The 24,971-nt window shown below is 61.4% G+C and overlaps 3 protein-coding genes across 3 annotated transcripts; 2 read left to right on the top strand and 1 right to left on the bottom strand.

Moving 5' to 3' along the window:
* Positions 1-244: 244 nt before the first annotated feature.
* On the bottom strand, positions 245-5,804 carry ACHE (acetylcholinesterase (Yt blood group)). Its single transcript, XM_069799740.1, has 4 exons — positions 5,740-5,804; positions 2,409-3,951; positions 1,372-1,538; positions 245-1,000 (listed from the first exon to the last, which is right to left on the bottom strand). Exons 2-4 carry the CDS (start codon positions 3,938-3,940, stop codon positions 879-881), a joined length of 1,821 nt encoding a protein of 606 aa, XP_069655841.1. The 5' UTR covers positions 3,941-3,951; positions 5,740-5,804; the 3' UTR covers positions 245-878.
* Positions 5,805-8,485: 2,681 nt separating this feature from the next.
* On the top strand, positions 8,486-21,545 carry LOC138688785 (serine-rich adhesin for platelets-like; the record flags this gene model as incomplete). Its single annotated transcript, XM_069801305.1, has 15 exons — positions 8,486-9,452; positions 9,777-10,781; positions 10,893-11,500; positions 11,861-12,754; positions 12,977-13,079; positions 13,188-14,315; positions 14,973-15,326; positions 15,471-16,244; positions 16,356-16,616; positions 16,854-17,348; positions 17,586-17,813; positions 18,039-18,113; positions 18,225-20,312; positions 20,643-21,403; positions 21,540-21,545. Coding segments are annotated over 15 exons (9,747 nt in total), but the record flags the coding sequence as incomplete, so codon positions are not given.
* Positions 21,546-21,550: 5 nt separating this feature from the next.
* Positions 21,551-24,660, top strand: LOC138688784 (mucin-17-like). The gene is made up of 11 exons (XM_069801304.1): positions 21,551-22,205; positions 22,353-22,460; positions 22,565-22,692; positions 22,774-22,832; positions 22,935-23,083; positions 23,188-23,256; positions 23,353-23,515; positions 23,642-23,803; positions 23,905-24,014; positions 24,113-24,171; positions 24,565-24,660. Exons 1-11 carry the CDS (start codon positions 21,551-21,553, stop codon positions 24,658-24,660), a joined length of 1,758 nt encoding a protein of 585 aa, XP_069657405.1.
* Positions 24,661-24,971: the final 311 nt, after the last annotated feature.

Here is a 24,971-nt window from a genome sequence, read left to right as displayed (position 1 = left end):
GGAGCTTTTTGGGGTGGGGGCTGCAGGAGGGTTTGGGGGGGCTCTATGTGTTGGGGGGTGTGGAGGGTATTTGGGGGTGCAGGAGGGGCTGTAGGGGGGTACAAGGGGGTGTATGAGGATTTGGGGGGCTGTACAGGGTGGGGGGGCATCTGGGGGTACAGAGGGGTGGGGGGTCTTTGGGGGGCCCATATGCGGGTGGTGGGTGCAGAGGGGGTGTCTGGGGGGTGTGTGGGGGATTGGGGGTGCGGGGGGTGTTGGGGGGGTGTGGGGGTGTCAGGGGGCTGTGCCGGGGCTTTGGTTCTGCTTGAGGTGGGGGCGGGGGGACACGTGGCTGCGGTTGGGGCTGGCCGAGTCCGGGGGGGGATGGGGGGGCCCCACGCCAACACCGGTGTGGGTGCTGTTGCGGGTGCAGCGTGGCACGGTGGGACGCCGGCACCGATGGCGATGTCGGCGCAGTGCCAGTGCCGACGCCGGGGCGGTACCGGCGACGCCGGCGCATTGGGATGCCAGCGCTGATGCGTTGGGATGCCAAACCCAATGCCGATGGTTGCCGGCGCCCATTCCCGTGCGGTGCCGTGCCGCTGCGGCTATGGTGGAGGCGCCGGTGCTGATAGCGACGCAGTGGGGTTACCGATACCAGTGGGGGCTTCTTGGGGTGCGTTGGGTTGAGGTGCATTGGGTTGGGTTGGGGTGTGTTGGGGTGCGTTGGGTTGGGTTGGGGTGCCAATGCCAATGCCGATGCCGGTGCCAACACAGTGGGGTTACCGATACCAATGGGGCTCCCTTGGGTTGAGTTGTGTTGGGGCATGTTGGGTTGTGTTGGGGCGTGTTGGGGTGCGTTGGGCTGTGTTGGGGTGCCGATGCCAGTGCCGGTGCGGTCAGAGCTGGTGGCAGCGCTCTTGCCGGCTGTAGTGCTCGAACTGGCTCTTCCAGCGCATCATGTAGGAGCTCCAGCGGTGAAACTCCAACCGCCATTGCCGCTCCGCCTCCTCCATCGGGCCTGGCCCCCACGGGCTCAGTGAGGGGGGGGTGGGGGGGGACACCCCAAAACCGACACCGTCATCCCCAAACCCTCCCCAAACCAAACCATCCCTGGTGCACCAGCTCCTCCATGGGGCTACAGCCAAGGTGGGGAGACGACCCCCACCAAAGATGCCACCCACCCCCCTGGCACCCCAAAATTGACCGTGTCCCCAAAACTGAGACCGGGACCCCCAGCGCCATGTGTGCGTCCCCCACATCCCTGATGTCACCTCCCCATGTCCCCCACAACCCCGATGCCACCTCCCCACATCCCCCATCATCCCCGGCGTCACCTCCCCGGTACCCTGTCCCCGTGTCCCCCCTTCATGTCCCCGTGTCCCCCCTCACCGGTGACGTTGAGCAGTTTGGGGAGGAAGCGCGTCCAGAAGGCGCAGGCCTGGGCGCGGAGGCCGTGGGCCACGGCCAAGGGCCGGGCGTTGAGGCGGGCGTAGCGCTGCCCCGACGCCGTGTACGACGGCCAGCGCCGCTCCCGCTCCGACGGCTCGTTGGGGTCCCTGCGGCGACGGCCTCAGCGTGGCCTCGACACCCGCTCGTCCCGTCCCATCCCGTCCCATCCCATCCTGTCCCGTCCTATCCCGTCCCATCCCTCCATCTAGGTCAGCTTATCTTCGTCCATCCATGTTGTCTACCCTCCATCGCTCCACCCATCTGTCTATGTAGGTGCATCTTCATCCAGCCACCCACCCACCCAACCCTTCGACATCTACGTAGACTTACCTTCATCCCTCCATCCACTCACCCAACCCCTCAACGTCTACGTAGGCGTATCTTCATCCCTCTGTCCACCCAACCCTTCAATCAACCACCTATGCAGACTTTTCTTCACCCCTCCACCCCTCCCTCCGTCTGTGCCTTCTACCCTCCATCCCTACGTCCACCCATCCATGTAGGCTTATCTCCATCCATCCCTCCATCCACCCAACCCTTCAATCAACCATCTACAGGCTTATCTTCATCCTTCCATCCCTCCACCCAACCCTTCAACCAGCTACACAGGCACATCTTCATCCATCCATCCATCCAACCCTTCAACATCTACGTAGGCAAATCTTCATCCCTCCATCCATCTCTCCATCCGTCCACCCACCCAAGCTTTCAATCAGCCATCTATGTAGGATTATTTTCTCCATCCATCCACCCACCCAACCCATCAACCACCTACGTAGGTGCATCTTCATCCATCTACCCATCCACCCAACCCTTCAACATTTACGTAGACTTCTCTTCATCCATCCATCCGCCCAACCCTTAAACCACCTACGTAGGCTTTTCTCCATCCACCCACCCAACCCTTCAACACCTACGTAGGTGCCTCTTCATCCCTCCATCCACGTCTTCTACCCACCACCCCCCGTGGCACCTACCCAGTGCGCGCAAAGTTGCCCCAGTAGCGCATGATCCTGCGGCTGAGCTGCTCCTCCTCGGCCGTGTAGTTGAGGCTGGGGTTGAGGGGTTGCCCGAAGACGAACTCGATCTCGTAGCCGTGAGGGACCCCCATCCAAGGCGGCCACAGCAGGTTGGACGCTCGATGGTCGAAGAGGTAAGCGAAGACCGTGCCGCCCCGCTCCGCCCACCGCTGGGCGAAGTGCATCAGGGGACACACCACGTTGTGGTCCCCCACGATGTCGTCCAACGCCTCCCGGTTCTTCACGGGGTTATCTTGGTCCAACCAGTCGGTGTACTGCAAGACCACCGCCTCCGCCGCCAGCTCGTTGGCTTGGGGCACCCCCAACCTCACCCCCCCCAAAAACTCCTCCCGGCTAATTAAACTCTCGTTATCTTTCCCAAAACCCGGCACCCCGTAGACCAAGAAGTAGGTGCCTTCGTCTTGGACGGCTCCCAGAAGCACCTCGGCCTCGGGGCGACCGCTGGCCCCCAACAAGGCTTCGGGGGTGTCCACCAAGAAGTCTCCGTCCACCACCGGCACGAAGGCGAAGCGGAAGACCCCTTGTTGAGGCAACACTGCCGCCTCTTGCTCTACCAACTCCGGCGGCGTCTTGCCTCGGAGACAACCTAACAGCTCCGTCTCGTTGGCGATGGTGCCGCCGCTGCCGCCGCCGCATCCCACCAGTTTGCCCAAGGTGGCCGCTCTCCGTCGTCCCTCCGCCGCCCCCACGGTGGCCCAAGGACCATTGGGGGACCCGCTTTGTAGGACGGCTCGGCGAAAGAGGGGACGGCTGGTGGCGGACAACAAGTGCAAACCGACGGAGGCGGCACCGGCGCTTTCCCCAAAGAGGGTGACGGCGCCAGCGTCTCCGCCGAAGGCGCCGATGTTGCTTTGAACCCATCTCAAAGCCAACCGTTGATCCAACAACCCGACGTTACCCGGCGCTTCCGGGTGTCCCGGTAAAGCCAAGAACCCCAAAGCGCCGACCCGGTAGTTCATGGAGACCACCACCACCCCTTCGGCGGCGGCGAGGTAGCGTCCGTCGTAGACATCCAAGGAGGCGGCTCCGCTGTAGAAGCCACCGCCGTAGATCCAAACCAAGACGGGGACGGTGGTGGAAGGTCGAGGAGCCGGTACCCAAATGTTGAGGTAGAGACAATCTTCACTCATCTCCCGGTTGGGGTTCCACATCTCGGAACCACCAAAACCGGGGAACATGGTGTCCACCGCCTGGTAACAAGCGTGACGGTGGGAAGAAGCATCCAACACCCCGCGCCAAGATCTTGCCGGACGAGGGGGTTGGAAACGAAGATGACCCAATGGGGGTTCGGCATAAGGGATCCCCAAAAAGGCGATGACGTGGTCGGTGCCGGCCGGTAGACGGATACCTCTCACCGGACCACTGGCAGTGGGGACCACCAGCTCGTCGGCGTTGGCCGGGACGGTGGGGAGAAGAAAGAGGAGGAGAACCGGGGATGCCGGGAACACCGGGGATGCCCGGCCCCCCATGGTGCAGGAGGCTGTGGAGAGAGACGGAGTTGGGGGGGGGAACGGACCCCCTTGGGGTGGCGGGGTGTGGGGGTGGGGCCACCCGGGGGTGATGGGAGATGGGGGGACATCTGGGTGATGGGGGTCACCCAGGGGGCTAGGGGGCATCTGTGGGGCTAGGGAGGACCCTGGTGCAATGGGCCCCCTCTGTGCTGTGGGACACCCCCCCCCCGGTGCTGGCAGACCCCCAGTTCTATGCCCCACCCCCCCGCCCAGTGCGGTGGGACCCCCCACCCATGGGTGCCATCACCACCGTGTTATTGGCTGCCGGCAGCTGGGCGGGGTCCCCAGACGTCTGGGTCCCAGCATCCCCAGTGCCCCCCAGTGCCCCCCCAGTGCCCCCCTGCCCGGCCCCATGGTCCCTCTGTCCCTGCCGGTGGCTTGGCCACAGCTGTGGGGCAGAGCCATGGGCTCCACTTGGGGCAGGTTTGTGGCCGTGGGGCGCCCTGGGCTGGGTGCTGGGTAGCCGTCTCCCCCCCCCAACCCGTAGGGCCCCCCCTCGCCGGGGCCCCCCCCCGGGGGGCAGCTGTGGGGCCGGGGCAGGTGGCAGCTCCCGAAATAGCCCCATAAATCCCCGGGCGGAAACTGCCGGGGGCGGGGGGGTGTGGGGGGGCACACGTGTGTGCAAGCGTGTGCGCCAGGGGTCGGGGGGGGCACACGCGTGTAACGGCGCCTGCGAGTGCGTGTGTGTGAGCCCCACCCCATAGGGACCCCCCCAGCCCCATAGATCTGGCCCTATAGGGAGTCTCCTATGGGTCTGGCCCCGTAGAACCCTGCCCCATAGGGAGACCCCCCCCCATACATCCATAGGGAGACACCCATCCCCTACACAGCCAGCCCCACGGAGCCCAGCCCCACAGGGAGACCCCCCAGGCTCCTCTACATATCCCTGTAGGGAGATGCCCACCCTCTACACACCCAGCCCCATAGGGCCCTGCCCTATAGGGACACCCGGCCCCTATACAGCCATAGGGAGATGCCCAGCACCTATACATCCAGCCCCATAGGACCTGCCCCACAGGGAGAGACCCCCCCATCCCCTATACTTCCGCAGGGAGACGCCCATCCCCTACACAGCCAGCCCCATGGAGCCCAGCCCCACAGAAGGACCCCATCATCCCCTATACACCCCTAGGGGAACCCCCAGCCCCTACAGACCCACACACATAGAGCCCTGCCCTATAGGGGACCCCTCCCATCCCCTATACATCCACAGGGAGACCCCCCCATCCCCTATAGACCCAGCCCCACAGACACCTGCCCTATAGGGACCCCCAGAGCCCCCCCCCCCCAGGAGAACCCCATCATCCCCTCTACATCCCTAGGGAGACCCCCTGCCCCATAGGGAGACCCCATCCCCTATACATCCCTAGGGAGACACCCCCCCATCTCCTATACGCCCAGCCCCATAGAGCCCTGCCCTATAGGGAATCCCCCCCCAACCCCTATACATCCACAGGGTGACCCCCCCAGCCCCTATAGACCCAGCCCTATAGAGCCCTGCCCCACAGGGCCCTCCCTCCGCCCCTCCCCCCCCCATTGCAAGTGGTACCCGAGGGTGGGGCGGGGGGGGAGGGGAGGGGGGGAGGGATGGAGGGGGGGATGGGGGTTCATAGGGGGCAATGGGGGGGAGGGGGAGGGATGGAGGAGGGGGGGATGGGGGCTAATGGGGGGTGATGGGGGGGGATGGGAGGGATGGAGAGGTGGGGGGAGGGGGAGGGCTGGGGCTGGAGGGGGGAGGGGGGGACAGAGGGCCGGACCCGCTCTCGCCTCCGTCCTGCGTCGCTTCTGCTCCGGCGTCTGGAAAACACCGGGGGGGGAAGGGTTAAATTGGGGGGGGGAGGGGGGAGGGGTCACATGGAGCCGCCCCTCCCCCTGCTGCAGTGCCGCCCCTCCCCCAAGCCCCGGGAGGGGGATCCGGGCGGCCGGGGGGCTGCGCACCCCCCTCCCCCACCCAGCACCCGACCGGGAGGGGGGGCTGCCCCACTGCTGCCCCACTGCACTGCAGTGCTCCATTGCATCTCCACTGCATCTCCACTGCATCTCCGCTGCAGCCCCACTGCAGCCCCATTGCATCTCCACTGCAGCCCCATTTCAGCCCCACTGCATCTCCGCTGCAGCCCCACTGCAGCCTCATTGCAGCCCCGCTGCATCTCTGCTGCAGCCCCACTGCGCTGCCCCTGGTGCCCCCCCCAGTGCTATAATCATCCCGGTGGAAGCCGGGCCGGGGTCCCCCCCCATGTCCGGGGCGTGGGTGTGTGCGCGCGCACACGCGTGTGTCACCGGGACCCCCGCGCGTGTACATACGTGTGCCACTGGCAGCCCACAGTGCGCACGCGTGTGTCACTGGGAGCCCCATACTGCACACGCGCGTGCTGCTGAGACCCCACGTGTGTCCATGCGTGTGCCACCACATATGCGCACACGCATGTTCCACCGGGCCCCCCATATTTACATACGTGTGTCACCGGGACCCCTCTATTGCACACGCGTGTGAGGGGTCACGTGTGCCGGGCGTGTTGTTCCCCCGCCCCGTGCCCGTCCCCACCCGTGGGTGCTGAGTCACCCGGACGAAGGTCCCCGGCCCGCCTGCGGCACCCGGCCCTCCAGTTGGGGGGGAGTGGTGGCACCCATGACATCAGCGGGGGGGGACACCCCCCGTCACGTGTCACTGGGGACCCTGGGGGGACCCCAAACCTGTCCCTGCCCCCCCTTGTCCTGCCAAGGCCGCCCAGCACCGGGACAGACCCGTCCCCATGTCCCCCCCAGACATGAGGACCACCCCATGTCCCCGTCACCATGTCCCCACCAAGCATGAGGACAACCCCCCATCCCCCATGTCCCCGGTGCCCACGTCCCCACCATGAGCCAGGATGACCCCGTGTCCCACATCCCCACCATGTACCGGGACATCTCCACATCCCCACCGGGCCCCAAGCCAACCCCAAACCCCCCATCCCCACATTCCCCACCACGAGCCAGGACAACCCCGTGTCCCCTGTCCCTATGTCCCCACCAAACATGAGGACAACCCCATGTCCCATATCCCCACCATGAGCCAGGACAACCCCACGTCCCACATCCCCACAAGCATGAGGACAACCCCACATCCCCGTGTCCCCACCAAACGAGGAGAACCCCATGTCCCCCGCGTCCCCACCATGCCCCCCAACATCTCCCACCCCTCGTCTAGGGTGCTGCCACCCATTTATGACCCAACCCCATGCCAAAGCCACCCCCCCCCCCCCGGCGTGGAGGAAATGCCACCCGACTGCCGGGCGTGCCGATGAGGCCATGACATTCTCCGGTACGTGTGTCACGCCCTTCCCCTGCCCCGCCCAATCACCCTTATTGCGCAACCGAAATGGTGGGGACAAGGGTCTGAGACACCCCCCCAGCGTCATATTTCTGGGGACACACCTCGCCCACGCGGTTCAGTTGGTTCCCGGCACCGCGGAGGAAGGACGGGGCCATGGCGGGGTGGCCGGGCGGTTGGACGGTCGTCCTCTTGGGTTGGATGCTGGTAGGTGAGTTTTGGAGACCCACCAGCGAGGGGGAAGGTGCAGAAGGTGGCGGCAGTGGGGTTGGAGAGCATCCGGGCAGAAACGAAGACGAGGAGGAGGAGGAGGAGGAGGAAGGCAAGGGAAGGTTGGGGTCTTCTCCATGGGGAGGTTGTGGGGCTGGGGGACACGGTGGGGGGAGGGTTGGGAAGGGGTGGTCCAGTCACACAACGTCGAGCTGATGAAGCGGCGTTGGCGCTTCTGCCAACTCGTAGGCGAAGTCCAGCTGAGATCGGGGAATGGAGGGGACGTAGGGGCCACCGCAACCACTGTCACCTCCACAGACTTCAGCTCCATGGCTTCCACAACCATCTCAGGAGAGACCTTCGCTGCTGTCACGACCACAGAAGCCACCCCAACCACTGTCACCTCCCCAGACGTGACCTCCATGGCTTCCACAACCATCTCAGCAGAGACCTCCGCTGCCGATTCCACCAGGGAAGCCACCAGCAGCACTGTCACCTCCACAGACGTGACCTCCATGGCTTCCACAACCATCTCAGGAGAGACCTCCACTGCTGTCGCCACCACGGAAGCCACCACCAGCACTGTCATCTCCCCAGACGTGACCTCCATGGCTTCCACAACCATCTCAGGAGAGACCTCCGCTGCTGTCTCCACCACGGAAGCCACCACCAGCACTGTCACCTCCCCAGATGTGACCTCCATGGCTTCCACAACCATCTCAGGAGAGACCTCCGCTGGTGTCTCCACCACGGAAGCCACCACCAGCACTGTCACCTCCACAGACTTGAGCTCCATGGCTTCCACAACCATCTCAGGAGAGACCTCCGCTGCTGTCTCCACCACAGAAGCCACCCCAACCACTGTCACCTCCGCAGACGTGACCTCCATGGCTTCCACAACCATCTCAGGAGAGACCTCCACTGCTGTCTCCACCACGGAAGCCACCAGCAGCACTGTCACCTCCCCAGACGTGACCTCCATGGCTTCCACAACCAGCTCAGGAGAGACCTCCACTGCTGTCTCCACCACGGAAGCCACCACCAGCACTGTCACCTCCCCAGATGTGACCTCCATGGCTTCCACAACCATCTCAGGAGAGACCTCCGCTGCTGTCTCCACCACGGAAGCCACCCCAACCACTGTCAGCTCCCCACACGTGACCTCAATGTCTTCCACAACCATCTCAGGAGAGACCTCCGCTGCTGTCTCCACCACGGAAGCCACCACCAGCACTGTCACCTCCACAGACTTGAGCTCCATGGCTTCCACAACCATCTCAGGAGAGACCTCCGCTGCTGTCTCCACCACAGAAGCCACCCCAACCACTGTCACCTCCGCAGACATGACCTCCATGGCTTCCACAACCATCTCAGGAGAGACCTCCACTGCTGTCGCCACCACAGAAGACACCCCAACCACTGTCACCTCCGCAGATGTGACCTCCATGTTTTCCACAGCCATCTCAGGAGAGACCTCCGCTGCTGTCTCCACCACGGAAGCCACCCCAAACACTGTCACCTCCCCAGACGTGACCTCCATGGCTTCCACAACCATCTCAGGAGAGACCTCCACTGCTGTCGCCACCACAGAAGCCACCCCAAACACTGTCAGCTCCCCAGATGTGACCTCCATGGCTTCCACAACCATCTCAGGAGAGACCTCCACTGCTGTCTCCACCACGGAAGCCACCAGCAGCACTGTCACCTCCCCAGACGTGACCTCCATGGCTTCCACAACCATCTCAGGAGAGACCTCCACTGCTGTCGCCACCACGGAAGCCACCACCAGCACTGTCATCTCCCCAGACGTGACCTCCATGGCTTCCACAACCATCTCAGGAGAGACCTCCGCTGCTGTCTCCACCACGGAAGCCACCAGCAGCACTGTCACCTCCCCAGATGTGACCTCCATGGCTTCCACAACCATCTCAGGAGAGACCTCCGCTGGTGTCTCCACCACGGAAGCCACCACCAGCACTGTCACCTCCACAGACTTGAGCTCCATGGCTTCCACAACCATCTCAGGAGAGACCTCCGCTGCTGTCTCCACCACAGAAGCCACCCCAACCACTGTCACCTCCCCAGACGTGACCTCCATGGCTTCCACAACCATCTCAGGAGAGACCTCCACTGCTGTCTCCACCACGGAAGCCACCAGCAGCACTGTCACCTCCCCAGACGTGACCTCCATGGCTTCCACAACCAGCTCAGGAGAGACCTCCACTGCTGTCTCCACCACGGAAGCCACCACCAGCACTGTCACCTCCCCAGATGTGACCTCCATGGCTTCCACAACCATCTCAGGAGAGACCTCCGCTGCTGTCTCCACCACGGAAGCCACCCCAACCACTGTCAGCTCCCCACACGTGACCTCAATGTCTTCCACAACCATCTCAGGAGAGACCTCCGCTGCTGTCTCCACCACGGAAGCCACCACCAGCACTGTCACCTCCACAGACTTGAGCTCCATGGCTTCCACAACCATCTCAGGAGAGACCTCCGCTGCTGTCTCCACCACAGAAGCCACCCCAACCACTGTCACCTCCGCAGACATGACCTCCATGGCTTCCACAACCAGCTCAGGAGAGACCTCCACTGCTGTCGCCACCACAGAAGACACCCGAACCACTGTCACCTCCGCAGATGTGACCTCCATGTTTTCCACAGCCATCTCAGGAGAGACCTCCGCTGCTGTCTCCACCACGGAAGCCACCCCAAACACTGTCACCTCCCCAGACGTGACCTCCATGGCTTCCACAACCATCTCAGGAGAGACCTCCACTGCTGTCGCCACCACAGAAGCCACCCCAAACACTGTCAGCTCCCCAGATGTGACCTCCATGGCTTCCACAACCATCTCAGGAGAGACCTCCACTGCTGTCTCCACCACGGAAGCCACCCCAACCACTGTCACCTCCGCAGACGTGACCTCCATGGCTTCCACAACCATCTCAGGAGAGACCTCCACTGCTGTCTCCACCACGGAAGCCACCAGCAGCACTGTCACCTCCACAGATGTGACCTCCATGGCTTCCACAACCATCTCAGGAGAGACCTCCGCTGCTGTCTCCACCACGGAAGCCACCCCAAACACTGTCACCTCCCCAGACATGACCTCCATGGCTTCCACAACCATCTCAGGAGAGAACTCCGCTGGTGTCTCCACCACGGTAGCCACCACCAGCACTGTCACCTCCACGGACTTCACCTCCATGGCTTCCACAACCATCTCAGGAGAGACCTCCACTGCTGTCTCCACCACGGAAGCCACCAGCAGCACTGTCACCTCCCCAGACGTGACCTCCATGGCTTCCACAACCATCTCAGGAGAGACCTCCACTGCTGTCTCCACCACGGAAGCCACCACCAGCACTGTCACCTCCCCAGATGTGACCTCCATGGCTTCCACAACCATCTCAGGAGAGACCTCCGCTGCTGTCTCCACCACGGAAGCCACCCCAACCACTGTCAGCTCCCCACACGTGACCTCCATGTCTTCCACAACCATCTCAGGAGAGACCTCCGCTGCTGTCTCCACCACGGAAGCCACCACCAGCACTGTCACCTCCACAGACTTGAGCTCCATGGCTTCCACAACCATCTCAGGAGAGACCTCCACTGCTGTCTCCACCACAGAAGCCACCCCAACCACTGTCACCTCCGCAGACGTGACCTCCATGGCTTCCACAACCAGCTCAGGAGAGACCTCCACTGCTGTCGCCACCACAGAAGACACCCCAACCACTGTCACCTCCGCAGATGTGACCTCCATGTTTTCCACAGCCATCTCAGGAGAGACCTCCGCTGCTGTCTCCACCACGGAAGCCACCCCAAACACTGTCACCTCCCCAGACGTGACCTCCATGGCTTCCACAACCATCTCAGGAGAGACCTCCACTGCTGTCGCCACCACAGAAGCCACCCCAAACACTGTCAGCTCCCCAGATGTGACCTCCATGGCTTCCACAACCATCTCAGGAGAGACCTCCACTGCTGTCTCCACCACGGAAGCCACCCCAACCACTGTCACCTCCCCAGACGTGACCTCCATGGCTTCCACAACCATCTCAGGAGAGACCTCCACTGCTGTCTCCACCACGGAAGCCACCAGCAGCACTGTCACCTCCCCAGACGTGACCTCCATGGCTTCCACAACCATCTCAGGAGAGACCTCCACTGCTGTCTCCACCACGGAAGCCACCCCAAACACTGTCACCTCCCCAGACGTGACCTCCATGGCTTCCACAACCATCTCAGGAGAGACCTCCACTGCTGTCGCCACCACAGAAGCCACCCCAACCACTGTCACCTCCCCAGACGTGACCTCCATGGCTTCCACAACCATCTCAGGAGAGACCTCCACTGCTGTCTCCACCACGGAAGCCACCCCAACCACTGTCACCTCCCCAGACTTGACCTCCATGTCTTCCACAACCATCTCAGGAGAGACCTCCACTGCTGTCTCCACCACGGAAGCCACCAGCAGCACTGTCACCTCCACAGATGTGACCTCCATGGCTTCCACAACCATCTCAGGAGAGACCTCCGCTGCTGTCTCCACCACGGAAGCCACCCCAAACACTGTCACCTCCCCAGATGTGACCTCCATGGCTTCCACAACCACCTCAGGAGAGACCTCCGCTGGTGTCTCCACCACGGAAGCCACCACCAGCAGTGTCACATCCGCAGACATGACCTCCATGGCTTCCACAACCATCTCAGGAGAGACCTCCACTGCTGTCTCCACCACGGAAGCCACCACTAGCACTCTCACCTCCACAGACGTGACCTCCATGGCTTCCACAACCATCTCAGGAGAGACCTCCACTGCTGTCTCCACCACGGAAGCCACCAGCAGCACTGTCACCTCCCCAGAAGTGACCTCCGTGGCTTCCACAACCAGCTCAGGAGAGACCTCCACTGCTGTCTCCACCACGGAAGCCACCAGCAGCACTGTCACCTCCACAGATGTGACCTCCATGGCTTCCACAACCATCTCAGGAGAGACCTCCACTGCTGTTTCCACCACGGAAGCCACCACTAGCACTCTCACCTCCACAGACGTGACCTCCATGTCTTCCACAACCACCTCAGGAGAGACCTCCACTGCTGTCTCCACCACGGAAGCCACCCCAACCACTGTCACCTCCCCAGACGTGACCTCCATGGCTTCCACAACCATCTCAGGAGAGACCTCCACTGCTGTCGCCACCACGGAAGCCACCGCAACCAATGTCACCTCCCCAGACGTGACCTCCATGGCTTCCACAACCATCTCAGGAGAGACCTCCACTGCTGTCTCCACCACGGAAGCCACCCCAACCACTGTCACCTCCCCAGACTTGACCTCCATGGCTTCCACAACCATCTCAGGAGAGACCTCCACTGCTGTCTCCACCACTGAAGCCACCCCAACCACTGTCACCTCCCCAGACGTGACCTCCATGGCTTCCACAACCATCTCAGGAGAGACCTCCACTGCTGTTTCCACCACGGAAGCCACCACCAGCACTGTCACCTCTGCAGACATGACCTCCATGGCTTCCACAACCATCTCAGCAGAGACCTCCGCTGGTGTCGCCACCACAGAAGCCACCCCAACCACTGTCACCTCCCCAGACGTGACCTCCATGGCTTCCACAACCATCTCAGGAGAGACCTCCACTGCTGTCGCCACCACAGAAGCCACCCCAACCACTGTCACCTCCCCAGACTTGACCTCCATGGCTTCCACAACCATCTCAGGAGACACCTCCACTGCTGTCGCCACCACAGAAGCCACCCCAAACACTGTCAGCTCCCCAGATGTGACCTCCATGGCTTCCACAACCATCTCAGGAGAGACCTCCGCTGCTGTCTCCACCACGGAAGCCACCCCAACCACTGTCAGCTCCCCAGACGTGACCTCCATGTCTTCCACAACCATCTCAGGAGAGACCTCCGCTGCTGTCTCCACCACGGAAGCCACCAGCAGCACTGTCACCTCCCCAGATGTGACCTCCATGGCTTCCACAACTATCTCAGGAGAGACCTCCGCTGCTGTCTCCACCACGGAAGCCACCCCAAACACTGTCACCTCCCCAGACGTGACCTCCATGGCTTCCACAACCATCTCAGGAGAGACCTCCACTGCTGTCTCCACCACGGAAGCCACCCCAACCACTGTCACCTCCCCAGATGTGACCTCCATGGGTTCGACAACCATCTCAGGAGAGACCTCCGCTGCTGTCTCCACCACTGAAGCCACCCCAACCACTGTCACCTCCCCAGACGTGACCTCCATGGCTTCCACAACCATCTCAGCAGAGACCTCCGCTGCCGATTCCACCACTGAAGGCAACCCAACCACTGTCACCTCCCCAGATGTGACCTCCATGGCTTCCACAACCATCTCAGGAGAGACCTCCACTGCTGTCTCCACCACGGTAGCCACCACCAGCACTGTCACCTCGACAGACTTCCCCTACATGGCTTCCACAACCATCTCAGGAGAGACCTCCACGTCTGTCTCCACCACAGAAGCCACCCCAACCACTGTCACCTCCCTAGACGTGACCTCCATGGCTTCCACAACCATCTCAGGAGAGACCTCCACTGCTGTCTCCACCACGGAAGCCACCACTAGCACTGTCACCTCCACAGACGTGACCTCCATGGCTTCCACAACCATCTCAGGAGATACCTCCACTGCTGTCTCCACCACAGAAGCCACCCCAAACACTGTCACCTCCCTAGACGTGACCTCCATGGCTTCCACAACCATCTCAGGAGAGACCTCCGCTGCTGTCTCCACCATGGAAGCCACCACCAGCATTGTCACCTCCCCAGACGTGACCTCCATGGCTTCCACAACCATCTCAGGAGAGACCTCCACTGCTGTCTCCACCACGGAAGCCACCCCAACCACTGTCACCTCCCCAGACGTGACCTCCATGGCTTCCACAACCATCTCAGGAGAGACCTCCACTGCTGTCTCCACCACGGAAGCCACCAGCAGCACTGTCACCTCCCCAGACGTGACCTCCATGGGTTCCACAACCATCTCAGGAGAGACCTCCACTGCTGTCTCCACCACGGAAGCCACCACCAGCACTGTCACCGCCACAGACGTGACCTCCATGGCTTCCAAAACCATCTCAGGAGAGACCTCCACGTCTGTCTCCACCACGGAAGCCACCACTAGCACTGTCACCTCCCCAGACGTGACCTCCATGGCTTCCACAACCATCTCAGGAGAGACCTCCACTGCTGTCTCCACCACAGAAGCCACCAGTAGCACTGTCACCTCCACAGATGTGACCTCCATGGCCTCCACAACCAGCTCAGGAGAGACCTCCCCTGCTATCTCCACCACGGAAGCCACCACCAGCACTGTCACCTCCCCAGATGTGACCTCCATGGCTTCCACAACCATCTCAGGAGAGACCTCCACTGCTGTCTCCACCACTAGCACTGTCACCTCCCCAGACGTGACCTCCATGGCTTCCACAACCATCTCAGGAGAGACCTCCCCTGCTGTCTCCACCACGGAAGCCACGCCAACCACTGTCACGTCCCGAGACGTGACCTCCATGGCTTCCACAACCATCTCAGGAGAGACCTCCACTGCTGTCGCCACCATGGAAGCCACCCCAAACACTGTCACCTCCCCAGACGTGACCTCCATGGCTTCCACAACCATCTCAGGAGAGACCTCCACTGCTGTCTCCACCACGGAAGCCACCCCATCCACTGTCACCTCCCCAGACTTGACCTCCATGGCTTCCACAACCATCTCAGGAGAGACCTCCACTGCTGTCTCCACCACGGAAGCCACCACTAGCACTGTCACCTCCAAAGACGTGACCTCCATGGCTTCCACAACCATCTCAGGAGAGACCTCCTCTGCTGTCTCCACCACGGAAGCCACCCCAACCACTGTCACCTCCCCAGACGTGACCTCCATGGCTTCCACAACCATCTCAGGAGAGACCTCCACTGCCATCTCCACCACGGAAGCCACCAGCAGCACTGTCACCGCCACAGACTTGACCTCCATGGCTTCCACAACCATCTCAGGAGAGACCTCCGCTGCTGTCTCCACCACTAAAGCCACCGCAACCACTGTCAGCTCCGCAGACGTGACCTCCATGTCTTCCACAACCATCTCAGGAGAGACCTCCACTGCTGTCTCCACCACGGAAGCCACCACCAGCACTGTCACCTCCCCAGACGTGACCTCCATGTCTTCCACAACCATCTCAGGAGAGACCTCCACTGCTGTCTCCACCACTAGCACTGTCACCTCCCCAGACGTGACCTCCATGACTTCCACAACCATCTCAGGAGAGACCTCCACTGCTGACTCCACCACGGAAGCCACCAGCAGCACTGTCACCTCCCCAGACGTGACCTCCATGGCTTCCACAACCATCTCAGGAGAGACCTCCACTCCTGTCTCCACCACGGAAGCCACCAGCAGCACTGTCACCTCCACAGATGTGACCTCCATGGCTTCCACAACCATCTCAGGAGAGACCTCCACTGCTGTCGCCACCACGGAAGACACCAGAACCACTGTCACCTCCCCAGACGTGACCTCCATGGCTTCCACAACCATCTCAGGAGAGACCTCCACTGCTGTCTCCACCACGGAAGACACCACTAGCACTGTCACCTCCCCAGACGTGACCTCCATGGCTTCCACAACCATCTCAGGAGATACCTCCACTGCCATGTCCAACACGGAAGCCACCACTAGCACTGTCACCTCCCCAGACGTGACCTCCATGGCTTCCACAACCATGTCAGGAGAGACCTCCACTGCTGTCGCCACCACGGAAGCCACCCCAACCACTGTCACCTCCCCAGACGTGACCTCCATGGCTTCCACAACCATCTCAGGAGAGACCTCCACGTCTGTCTTCACCACGGAAGCCACCCCAACCACTGTCACCTCCCCAGACGTGACCTCCATGGCTTCCACAACCATCTCAGGAGAGACCTCCACTGCTGTCTCCACCACTGAAGGCACCCCAACCACTCTCACCTCCCCAGACGTGACCTCCATGGCTTCCACAACCATCTCAGCAGAGACCTCCACTGCCGATTCCACCAGGGAAGCCACCAGCAGCACTGTCACCTCCCCAGACGTGACCTCCATGACTTCCACAACCATCTCAGGAGAGACCTCCACTGCTGTCTCCACCACGGAAGCCACCAGCAGCACTGTCACCTCCCCAGACGTGACCTCCATGGGTTCCACAACCATCTCAGGAGAGACCTCCACTGCTGTCTCCACCACGGAAGCCACCACCAGCACTGTCACCTCCACAGACGTGACCTCCATGGCTTCCACAACCATCTCAGGAGAGACCTCCCCTGCTGTCTCCACCACGGAAGCCACCAGCAGCACTGTCACCTCCCTAGACTTCACCTCCATGGCTTCCACAACCATCTCAGGAGAGACCTCCACTGCTGTCTCCACCACTAGCACTGTCACCTCCCCAGACGTGACCTCCATGGCTTCCACAACCATCTCAGGAGAGACCTCCCCTGCTGTCTCCACCACGGAAGCCACGCCAACCACTGTCACGTCCCGAGACGTGACCTCCATGGCTTCCACAACCATCTCAGGAGAGACCTCCACTGCTGTCGCCACCATGGAAGGCACCCCAACCACTGTCACCTCCCCAGACGTGACCTCCATGGCTTCCACAACCATCTCAGGAGAGACCTCCACTGCTGTCTCCACCACGGAAGCCACCCCAACCACTGTCACCTTCCCAGACGTGACCTCCATGGCTTCCACAACCATCTCAGGGGAGACCTCCACTGCTGTCTCCACCACGGAAGCCACCAGCAGCACTGTCACCTCCCCAGACTTGACCTCCATGGCTTCCACAACCATCTCAGGAGAGACCTCCCCTGCTGTCTCCACCACGGAAGCCACCACTAGCACTGTCACCTCCAAAGACGTGACCTCCATGGCTTCCACAACCATCTCAGGAGAGACCTCCACTGCTGTCTCCACCACGGAAGCCACCCCAACCACTGTCACCTCCCCAGACGTGACCTCCATGGCTTCCACAACCATCTCAGGAGAGACCTCCACTGCCATCTCCACCACGGAAGCCACCAGCAGCACTGTCAGCGCCACAGACCTGACCTCCATGGCTTCCACAACCATCTCAGGAGAGACCTCCGCTGCTGTCTCCACCACTAAAGCCACCGCAACCACTGTCACCTCCGCAGACGTGACCTCCATGTCTTCCACAACCATCTCAGGAGAGACCTCCACTGCTGTCTCCACCACGGAAGCCACCAGCAGCACTGTCACCTCCCCAGACGTGACCTCCATGTCTTCCACAACCATCTCAGGAGAGACCTCCACTGCTGTCTCCACCACTAGCACTGTCACCTCCCCAGACGTGACCTCCATGACTTCCACAACCATCTCAGGAGAGACCTCCACTGCTGACTCCACCACGGAAGCCACCAGCAGCACTGTCACCTCCCCAGACGTGACCTCCATGGCTTCCACAACCATCTCAGGAGAGACCTCCACTGCTGTCTCCACCACGAAAGCCACCAGCAGCACTGTCACCTCCCCAGACGTGACCTCCATGGGTTCGACAACCATCTCAGGAGAGACCTCCACTGCTGTCTCCACCACGGAAGCCACCACCAGCACTGTCACCTCCACAGACGTGACCTCCATGGATTCCACAACCATCTCAGGAGAGACCTCCACTGCTGTCTCCACCACGGAAGCCACCAGCAGCACTGTCACCTCCCTAGACTTCACCTCCATGGCTTCCACAACCATCTCAGGAGAGACCTCCACTGCTGTCTCCACCACGGAAGCCACCCCAACCACTGTCACCTCCACAGATGTGACCTCCATGGCTTCCACAACCATCTCAGGAGAGACCTCCACTGCTGTCTCCACCACGGAAGCCACCCCAAACACTGTCACCTCCCCAGACGTGACCTCCATGTCTTCCACAACCATCTCAGGAGAGACCTCCACTGCTGTCGCCACCACAGAAGCCACCCCAACCACTGTCACCTCCCCAGACTTGACCTCCATGGCGTCCACAACCATCTCAGGAGAGACCTCCGCTGCTGTCTCCACCACGGAAGACACCAGCAGCACTGTCACCTCCCTAGACTTCATCTCCATGTCTTCCACAACCATCTCAGGAGAGACCTCCACTGCTGTCTCCACCACGGAAGCCACCACTAGCACTGTCACCTCCAAAGATGTGACCTCCATGGCTTCCACAACCATCTCAGGAGAGACCTCCACTGCTGTCTCCACCACGGAAGCCACCGGAACCACTGTCACCTCCCCAGACGTGACCTCCATGGCTTCCACAACCATCTCAGGACAGACCTCCACTGCTATCTCCACCACGGAAGCCACCACCAGCACTGTCACCTCCCCAGACTTGACCTCCATGGCTTCCACAACCATCTCAGGAGAGACCTCCGCTGGTGTCTCCACCACGGAAGCCACCACCAGCACTGTCACTTCCGCAGACATGACCTCCATGGCTTCCACAACCATCTCAGGACAGACCTCCGCTGCTGTCTCCACCACGGAAGCCACCACCAGCACTGTCACCTCCCTAGACTTCACCTCCATGTCTTCCACAACCATCTCAGGAGAGACCTCCACTGCTGTCTCCACCACGGAAGCCACCACCAGCACTGTCACCTCCACAGACGTGACCTCCATGGCTTCCACAACCATGTCAGGAGAGACCTCCACTGCTGTCTCCACCACAGAAGCCACCGGAACCACTGTCACCTCCCCAGACGTGACCTCCATGGCTTCCACAACCATCTCAGGAGAGACCTCCACTGCTGTCTCCACCACGGAAGCCACCGGAACCACTGTCACCTCCCCAGACGTGACCTCCATGGCTTCCACAACCATCTCAGGAGAGACCTCCACTGCTGTCTCCACCACGGAAGCCACCACCAGCACTGTCACCTCCGCAGACGTGACCTCCATGGCTTCCACAACCATCTCAGGAGAGACCTCCGCTGCTGTCGCCACCACGGAAGCCACCCCAACCACTGTCACCTCCCCAGACGTGACCTCCATGGCTTCCACAACCATGTCAGGAGAGACCTCCGCTGCCGACTCCACCATGGAAGCCACCACCAGCACTGTCACCTCCACAAACGTGACCTCCGTGGCTTCCACAACCATCTCAGGAGAGACCTCCACTGCTGTCTCCACCACGGAAGCCACCACCAGCACTGTCACCTCCCCAGACGTGACCTCCATGGCTTCCACAACCATCTCAGGAGAGACCTCCACTGCTGTCGCCACCACTGAAGGCACCCCAACCACTGTCACCTCCCCAGATGTGACGTCCATGGCTTCCACAACCATCTCAGGAGAGACCTCCGCTGCCGACTCCACCACGGAAGCCACCACCAGCACTGTCACCTCCCTAGAATTCACCTCCATGGCTTCCACAACCATCTCAGGAGAGACCTCCACTGCTGTCTCCACCACAGAAGCCACCACCAGCACTGTCACCTCCCTAGACTTCACCTCCATGTCTTCCACAACCATCTCAGGAGAGACCTCCACTGCTGTCTCCACCACAGAAGCCACCCCAACCACTGTCACCTCCCCAGACGTGACCTCCGTGGCTTCCACAACAGTCTCAGGAGAGACCTCCGCTGCTGTCTCCACCACGGAAGCCACCACCAGCACTGTCACCTCCCCAGACGTGACCTCCATGTCTTCCACAACCATCTCAGGAGAGACCTCCCCTGCTGTCGCCACCACGGAAGCCACCACCAGCACTGTCACCTCCCTAGACTTCACCTCCATGTCTTCCACAACCATCTCAGGAGAGACCTCCACTGCTGTCTCCACCACAGAAGCCACCCCAACCACTGTCACCTCCCCAGACGTGACCTCCATGGCTTCCACAACCATCTCAGGAGAGACCTCCACTGCTGTCGCCACCACGGAAGCCACCCCAACCACTGTCACCTCCCCAGACGTGACCTCCATGGCTTCCACAACCATCTCAGGAGAGACCTCCACTGCTGTCTCCACCACGGAAGCCACCACCAGCACTGTCACCTCCCCAGATGTGACCTCCATGGCTTCCACAACCATCTCAGGAGAGACCTCCACTGCTGTCTCCACCACGGAAGCCACCAGCAGCACTGTCACCTCCGCAGACGTGACCTCCATGGCTTCCACAACCATCTCAGGAGAGACCTCCACTGCTGTCTCCACCACGGAAGCCACCACCAGCACTGTCACATCCGCAGACATGACCTCCATGGCTTCCACAACCATCTCAGGAGAGACCTCCGCTGCTGTCTCCACCACGGAAGCCACCCCAACCACTGTCAGCTCCCCACACGTGACCTCCATGTCTTCCACAACCATCTCAGGAGAGACCTCCGCTGCTGTCTCCACCACGGAAGCCACCAGCAGCACTGTCACCTCCACAGACTTGAGCTCCATGGCTTCCACAACCATCTCAGGAGAGACCTCCACTGCTGTCTCCACCACAGAAGCCACCGGAACCACTGTCACCTCCCCAGACGTGACCTCCATGGCTTCCACAACCATCTCAGGAGAGACCTCCACTGCTGTCTCCACCACTGAAGGCAACCCAACCACTGTCACCTCCCCAGATGTGACCTCCATGGATTCCACAACCATCTCAGGAGAGACCTCCACTGCTATCTCCACCACGGAAGCCACCACCAGCACTGTCACCTCCCCAGACGTGACCTCCATGGCTTCCACAACCATCTCAGGAGAGACCTCCACTGCTGTCTCCACCACGGAAGCAACCCCAACCACTGTCACCTCCCCAGACGTGACCTCCATGGCTTCCACAACCATCTCAGGAGAGACCTCCACTGCTGTCTCCACCACGGAAGCCACCAGCAGCACTGTCACCTCCCCAGACGTGACCTCCATGGCTTCCACAACCATCTCAGGAGAGACCTCCACTGCTGTCTCCACCACAGAAGCCACCACCAGCACTGTCACCTCCCCAGACGTGACCTCCATGGCTTCCACAACCATCCCAGGAGAGACCTCCACTGCTGTCTCCACCACGGAAGCCACCACTAGCACTGTCACCTTCCCAGATGTGACCTCCATGGCTTCCACAACCATCTCAGGAGAGAACTCCACTGCTGTCTCCACCACTGAAGGCAACCCAACCACTGTCACCTCCCCAGATGTGACCTCCATGGCTTCCACAACCATCTCAGGAGAGACCTCCACTGCTGTCTCCACCACGGAAGCCACCACCAGCACCGTCACCTCCACAGATGTGACCTCCATGACTTCCACAACCATCTCAGGAGAGACCTCCACTGCTGTCTCCACCACTGCAACCACTGCCAGCACTGTCACACCTACAACAGTGACCTCAATGGCAGCACCCACCACCTCTGGAGACTCTTCCACTGCCGTCTCCACCACGGAAGCCACCACTAGCACTGTCACCGCTACAGACGTGACCTCAATGCCATTGCCCACCACCTCAGCAGAGTCCTCCACTGCCATCTCCACCACGGGAGCCACCTCTGTTGCTGTCAGCTCTACAGAGGTGACCTCCACGGCATCTCCCACCACCACCACGCAAGTTATCCCCACAGCACCCACCACCACCCAAGCAACCTCCACAGCAACCTCCAGCACAGTCGTTCCTTCAGGTGAGTCGTGTCCCCCCCACATCCACCTCCATCACGCCCTGGGCGTCACCTCCACTCTACCTGGCTCTGAGTGGGTCCCCCTGGCCCTGGGGGTCCCCAAGGTGCCCTGCTGACACCCCCCCCTGCCCCCACCTTGCTCCCTCCCAGTTGTCTGCCAGAATGGAGGCACCTACGATGGCATCAAGTGTCTCTGCACCCTGTATTTTTACGGCCCCTTTTGCGAGTTCTCCACCAACTCCATCGTGACTGGCCTCCGTAAGTGCCACCTCCACCCACGCACCCCTGTGACCTCCCTGGAGGTCCTGTCCCCCCCCTCCCAGGGCCACCACGTCCCTTCCTTCATCTCTTGTGTCCTCTAGCTTACCCGGGAACGATCGTGGCCGACATGGAGATGGTGGTGACCGTCACCAACTTCAACTACTCGGAGGAGCTGAAGGACACCCAGTCGAAGACCTACCACTCCTTTGAGGAGCACTTCCAAAAGCAGGTGAGGACAGGGGACTGAGTTGTCCCTCCACAGCCATCTTGTCCCCCTTGGTGGTGGCTCATGCAACCCTTTGGTTTGCAGATAAAGAAGATCTATGGGAACGTCCCTGGCTACGAGGGCGTGAGGATCATCAGCCTCAAGTAAGGGGTCCCTGACAGGCAGGGAACCCAGTTGGTGGGATGAGGTGGCGGGGTTGTCTCCCCATTCACTCCCTCTAACCCCACCGTGTCCCCTCTCCAAAGACCTGGCAGCATCGTGGTGGAGCATGAGGTCGTCTTCACCTTGATGAAAAGCAGCAACACGACAGAGAATTTCGAGGAGATCATGAAGAGGCTGGTGAAGAGGTTGCAAGAGACGGAGGCCAGCCAGGGCTTCTGCCAGCACAACACCTGTGGGTCCCCCTCCATGTCCCGCTCCCCCCACTCCCCGGATGCCTGGGTCCCACCTGGGGATGGGTCTCTGATGCCTTCTCTCTCTCTCTCCCCCCCCCCCCAGCCATCCTCTGCCTCACCGTGCCGCCCAACCCTGTCATCAGGAACATGACAGAGGCATCTTCCCTGCGTGGTGAGACATCTGGGGAACCTCCTGCCACCCCACCACCCCCCAGCACACACCCCCAGCACCCCCGTTCTCCCCTAACCCTCCAACCTCCCCCCCCAGGGATCTGCTGGCAGCGAGCACCCAACGAATACCGGGACTTCTACTACCCGGTGACCATGGATGGCGTCATCCAGTGCATCACCAACTGCACACCCAACATGCCGAGCACCATGGATTGCCACTACGGCCAATGCCACATCACCCGGGCTGGTCCCCAGTGCTTGTGAGTGCCACCGCAGGGTCCCACGGCCACGAGGTTGGCTGGTGGAGGAGTCTCCGGCATCCCTGCTCCCATCCTACCGGCATGGTGAAAGGGGACGGTCGGCCCGATCCTGTTTCCTTCCCCCAGTTGCCAGGATGAAGCCCTGTACTGGTACACAGATGCCCATTGCTCCGGGCGAGTCAGCAAGTTGGCCATGGGGTTGGGGCTGGTGGCCACCGTGTTGCTTGTCAGCTGCATCATCCTCATCGTGGTGCTGGTCAAGAGACGCCGGAGAATGTACGTGCGGAAGTAGAGGAACCCGAACGCCCGGGTTCACTGGGCGGGGGGGGAGCCCCCTCCTCTGGCTCTCTGCCCCCCCACTCTGAAACACCCTCTTGTTGCCCACCCAGTGACCTTCAACTCTACACCGGTGGTACGAACTGGTACGAAGACGATGGCTTGACCTGGCCCTCGCCTGATGGCTTCCTCTACAGCAACATGGACGCCGACAGCACCACAGGTGACCCCCCCCAACCGCAACTTAGGTCAATGGACACTAACGCTTGGGGAAGACCCCCCCCCCGAGATACCCAACCACCCCCCACCATCTCCCCACAGGCGAGGAGCGTCCACACAACTTCACGCCTTCATTGGAGCTGGTGGATACCTCCACCCCGGTACGTCCCCCTTCTTCTCTGGCAGCACCCACCCACCCTTCCCTTGACCGAGGACCCAAGGGAGACCCCCCCTGCCCCTCTCACCCCCTTCCCTCTCCTTCTCCCCCCTGCCCAGATGAAGATCTCCAGGCCAAAAGTCACAACCCAACTATGATCCTGCACTGGGGACGTCTCAGCTGTCAGCAGAAGACACCCCAATAGGAATGAAGAGTAGAGACCCCCACACACACACCCCCACACCCAACCTCAACCCAACGGGTCTTCTCTCCCAAGGGGAGACCCAAATCCACCCGGCGTGGCCAGACCATCGGCATGCGGGCCATGCCAAAAGCCGGGCAAGCTACTGGGGGGTGGGCGACCCGCCCCCCCCTCCAATATTTATTATTTATTTAGATGATGAAGCCTACAGCGCTGAGGGTGGGGGTGGGGGGCACCCACGAAACCACCCACGGCACCCAGGCTGAGCCCAGGAGGTTCACAGGAGGGTGATGCCCCCCCACCCCAACCCCGGCACAGAGGAGAAGCCCTTTAGCCGGGGAGGGGGGGCACAGGATTCCTCAGGGAGTGCAGGCGGGGGTGAGGTGCAGGGAGCCGTGCCCCCCCCCCCCCCAGTTTCATGCTGGTATCATGCATTATAATAAATTTATTGTTATTAATATTCATGCTTATCTTAATTACCTTGTTTCCCTCCCCCTTGGCTGCGGGTGTGTGTGTGGTAACGGGAGTCCAGAGCAATCACTGGGGACGGCACTTCGACACCCCCCCCATCATAGAGCAGCCCCATTGGGTTTGGGGGTGCC

Source organism: Haliaeetus albicilla, chromosome 13 (genome assembly GCF_947461875.1).
Source record: "Haliaeetus albicilla chromosome 13, bHalAlb1.1, whole genome shotgun sequence".
Classification (NCBI taxonomy): domain Eukaryota; kingdom Metazoa; phylum Chordata; class Aves; order Accipitriformes; family Accipitridae; genus Haliaeetus; species Haliaeetus albicilla.
Note: the sequence above shows the minus strand (reverse complement) of the source record. Positions and strands in the feature narration are given on the sequence as shown.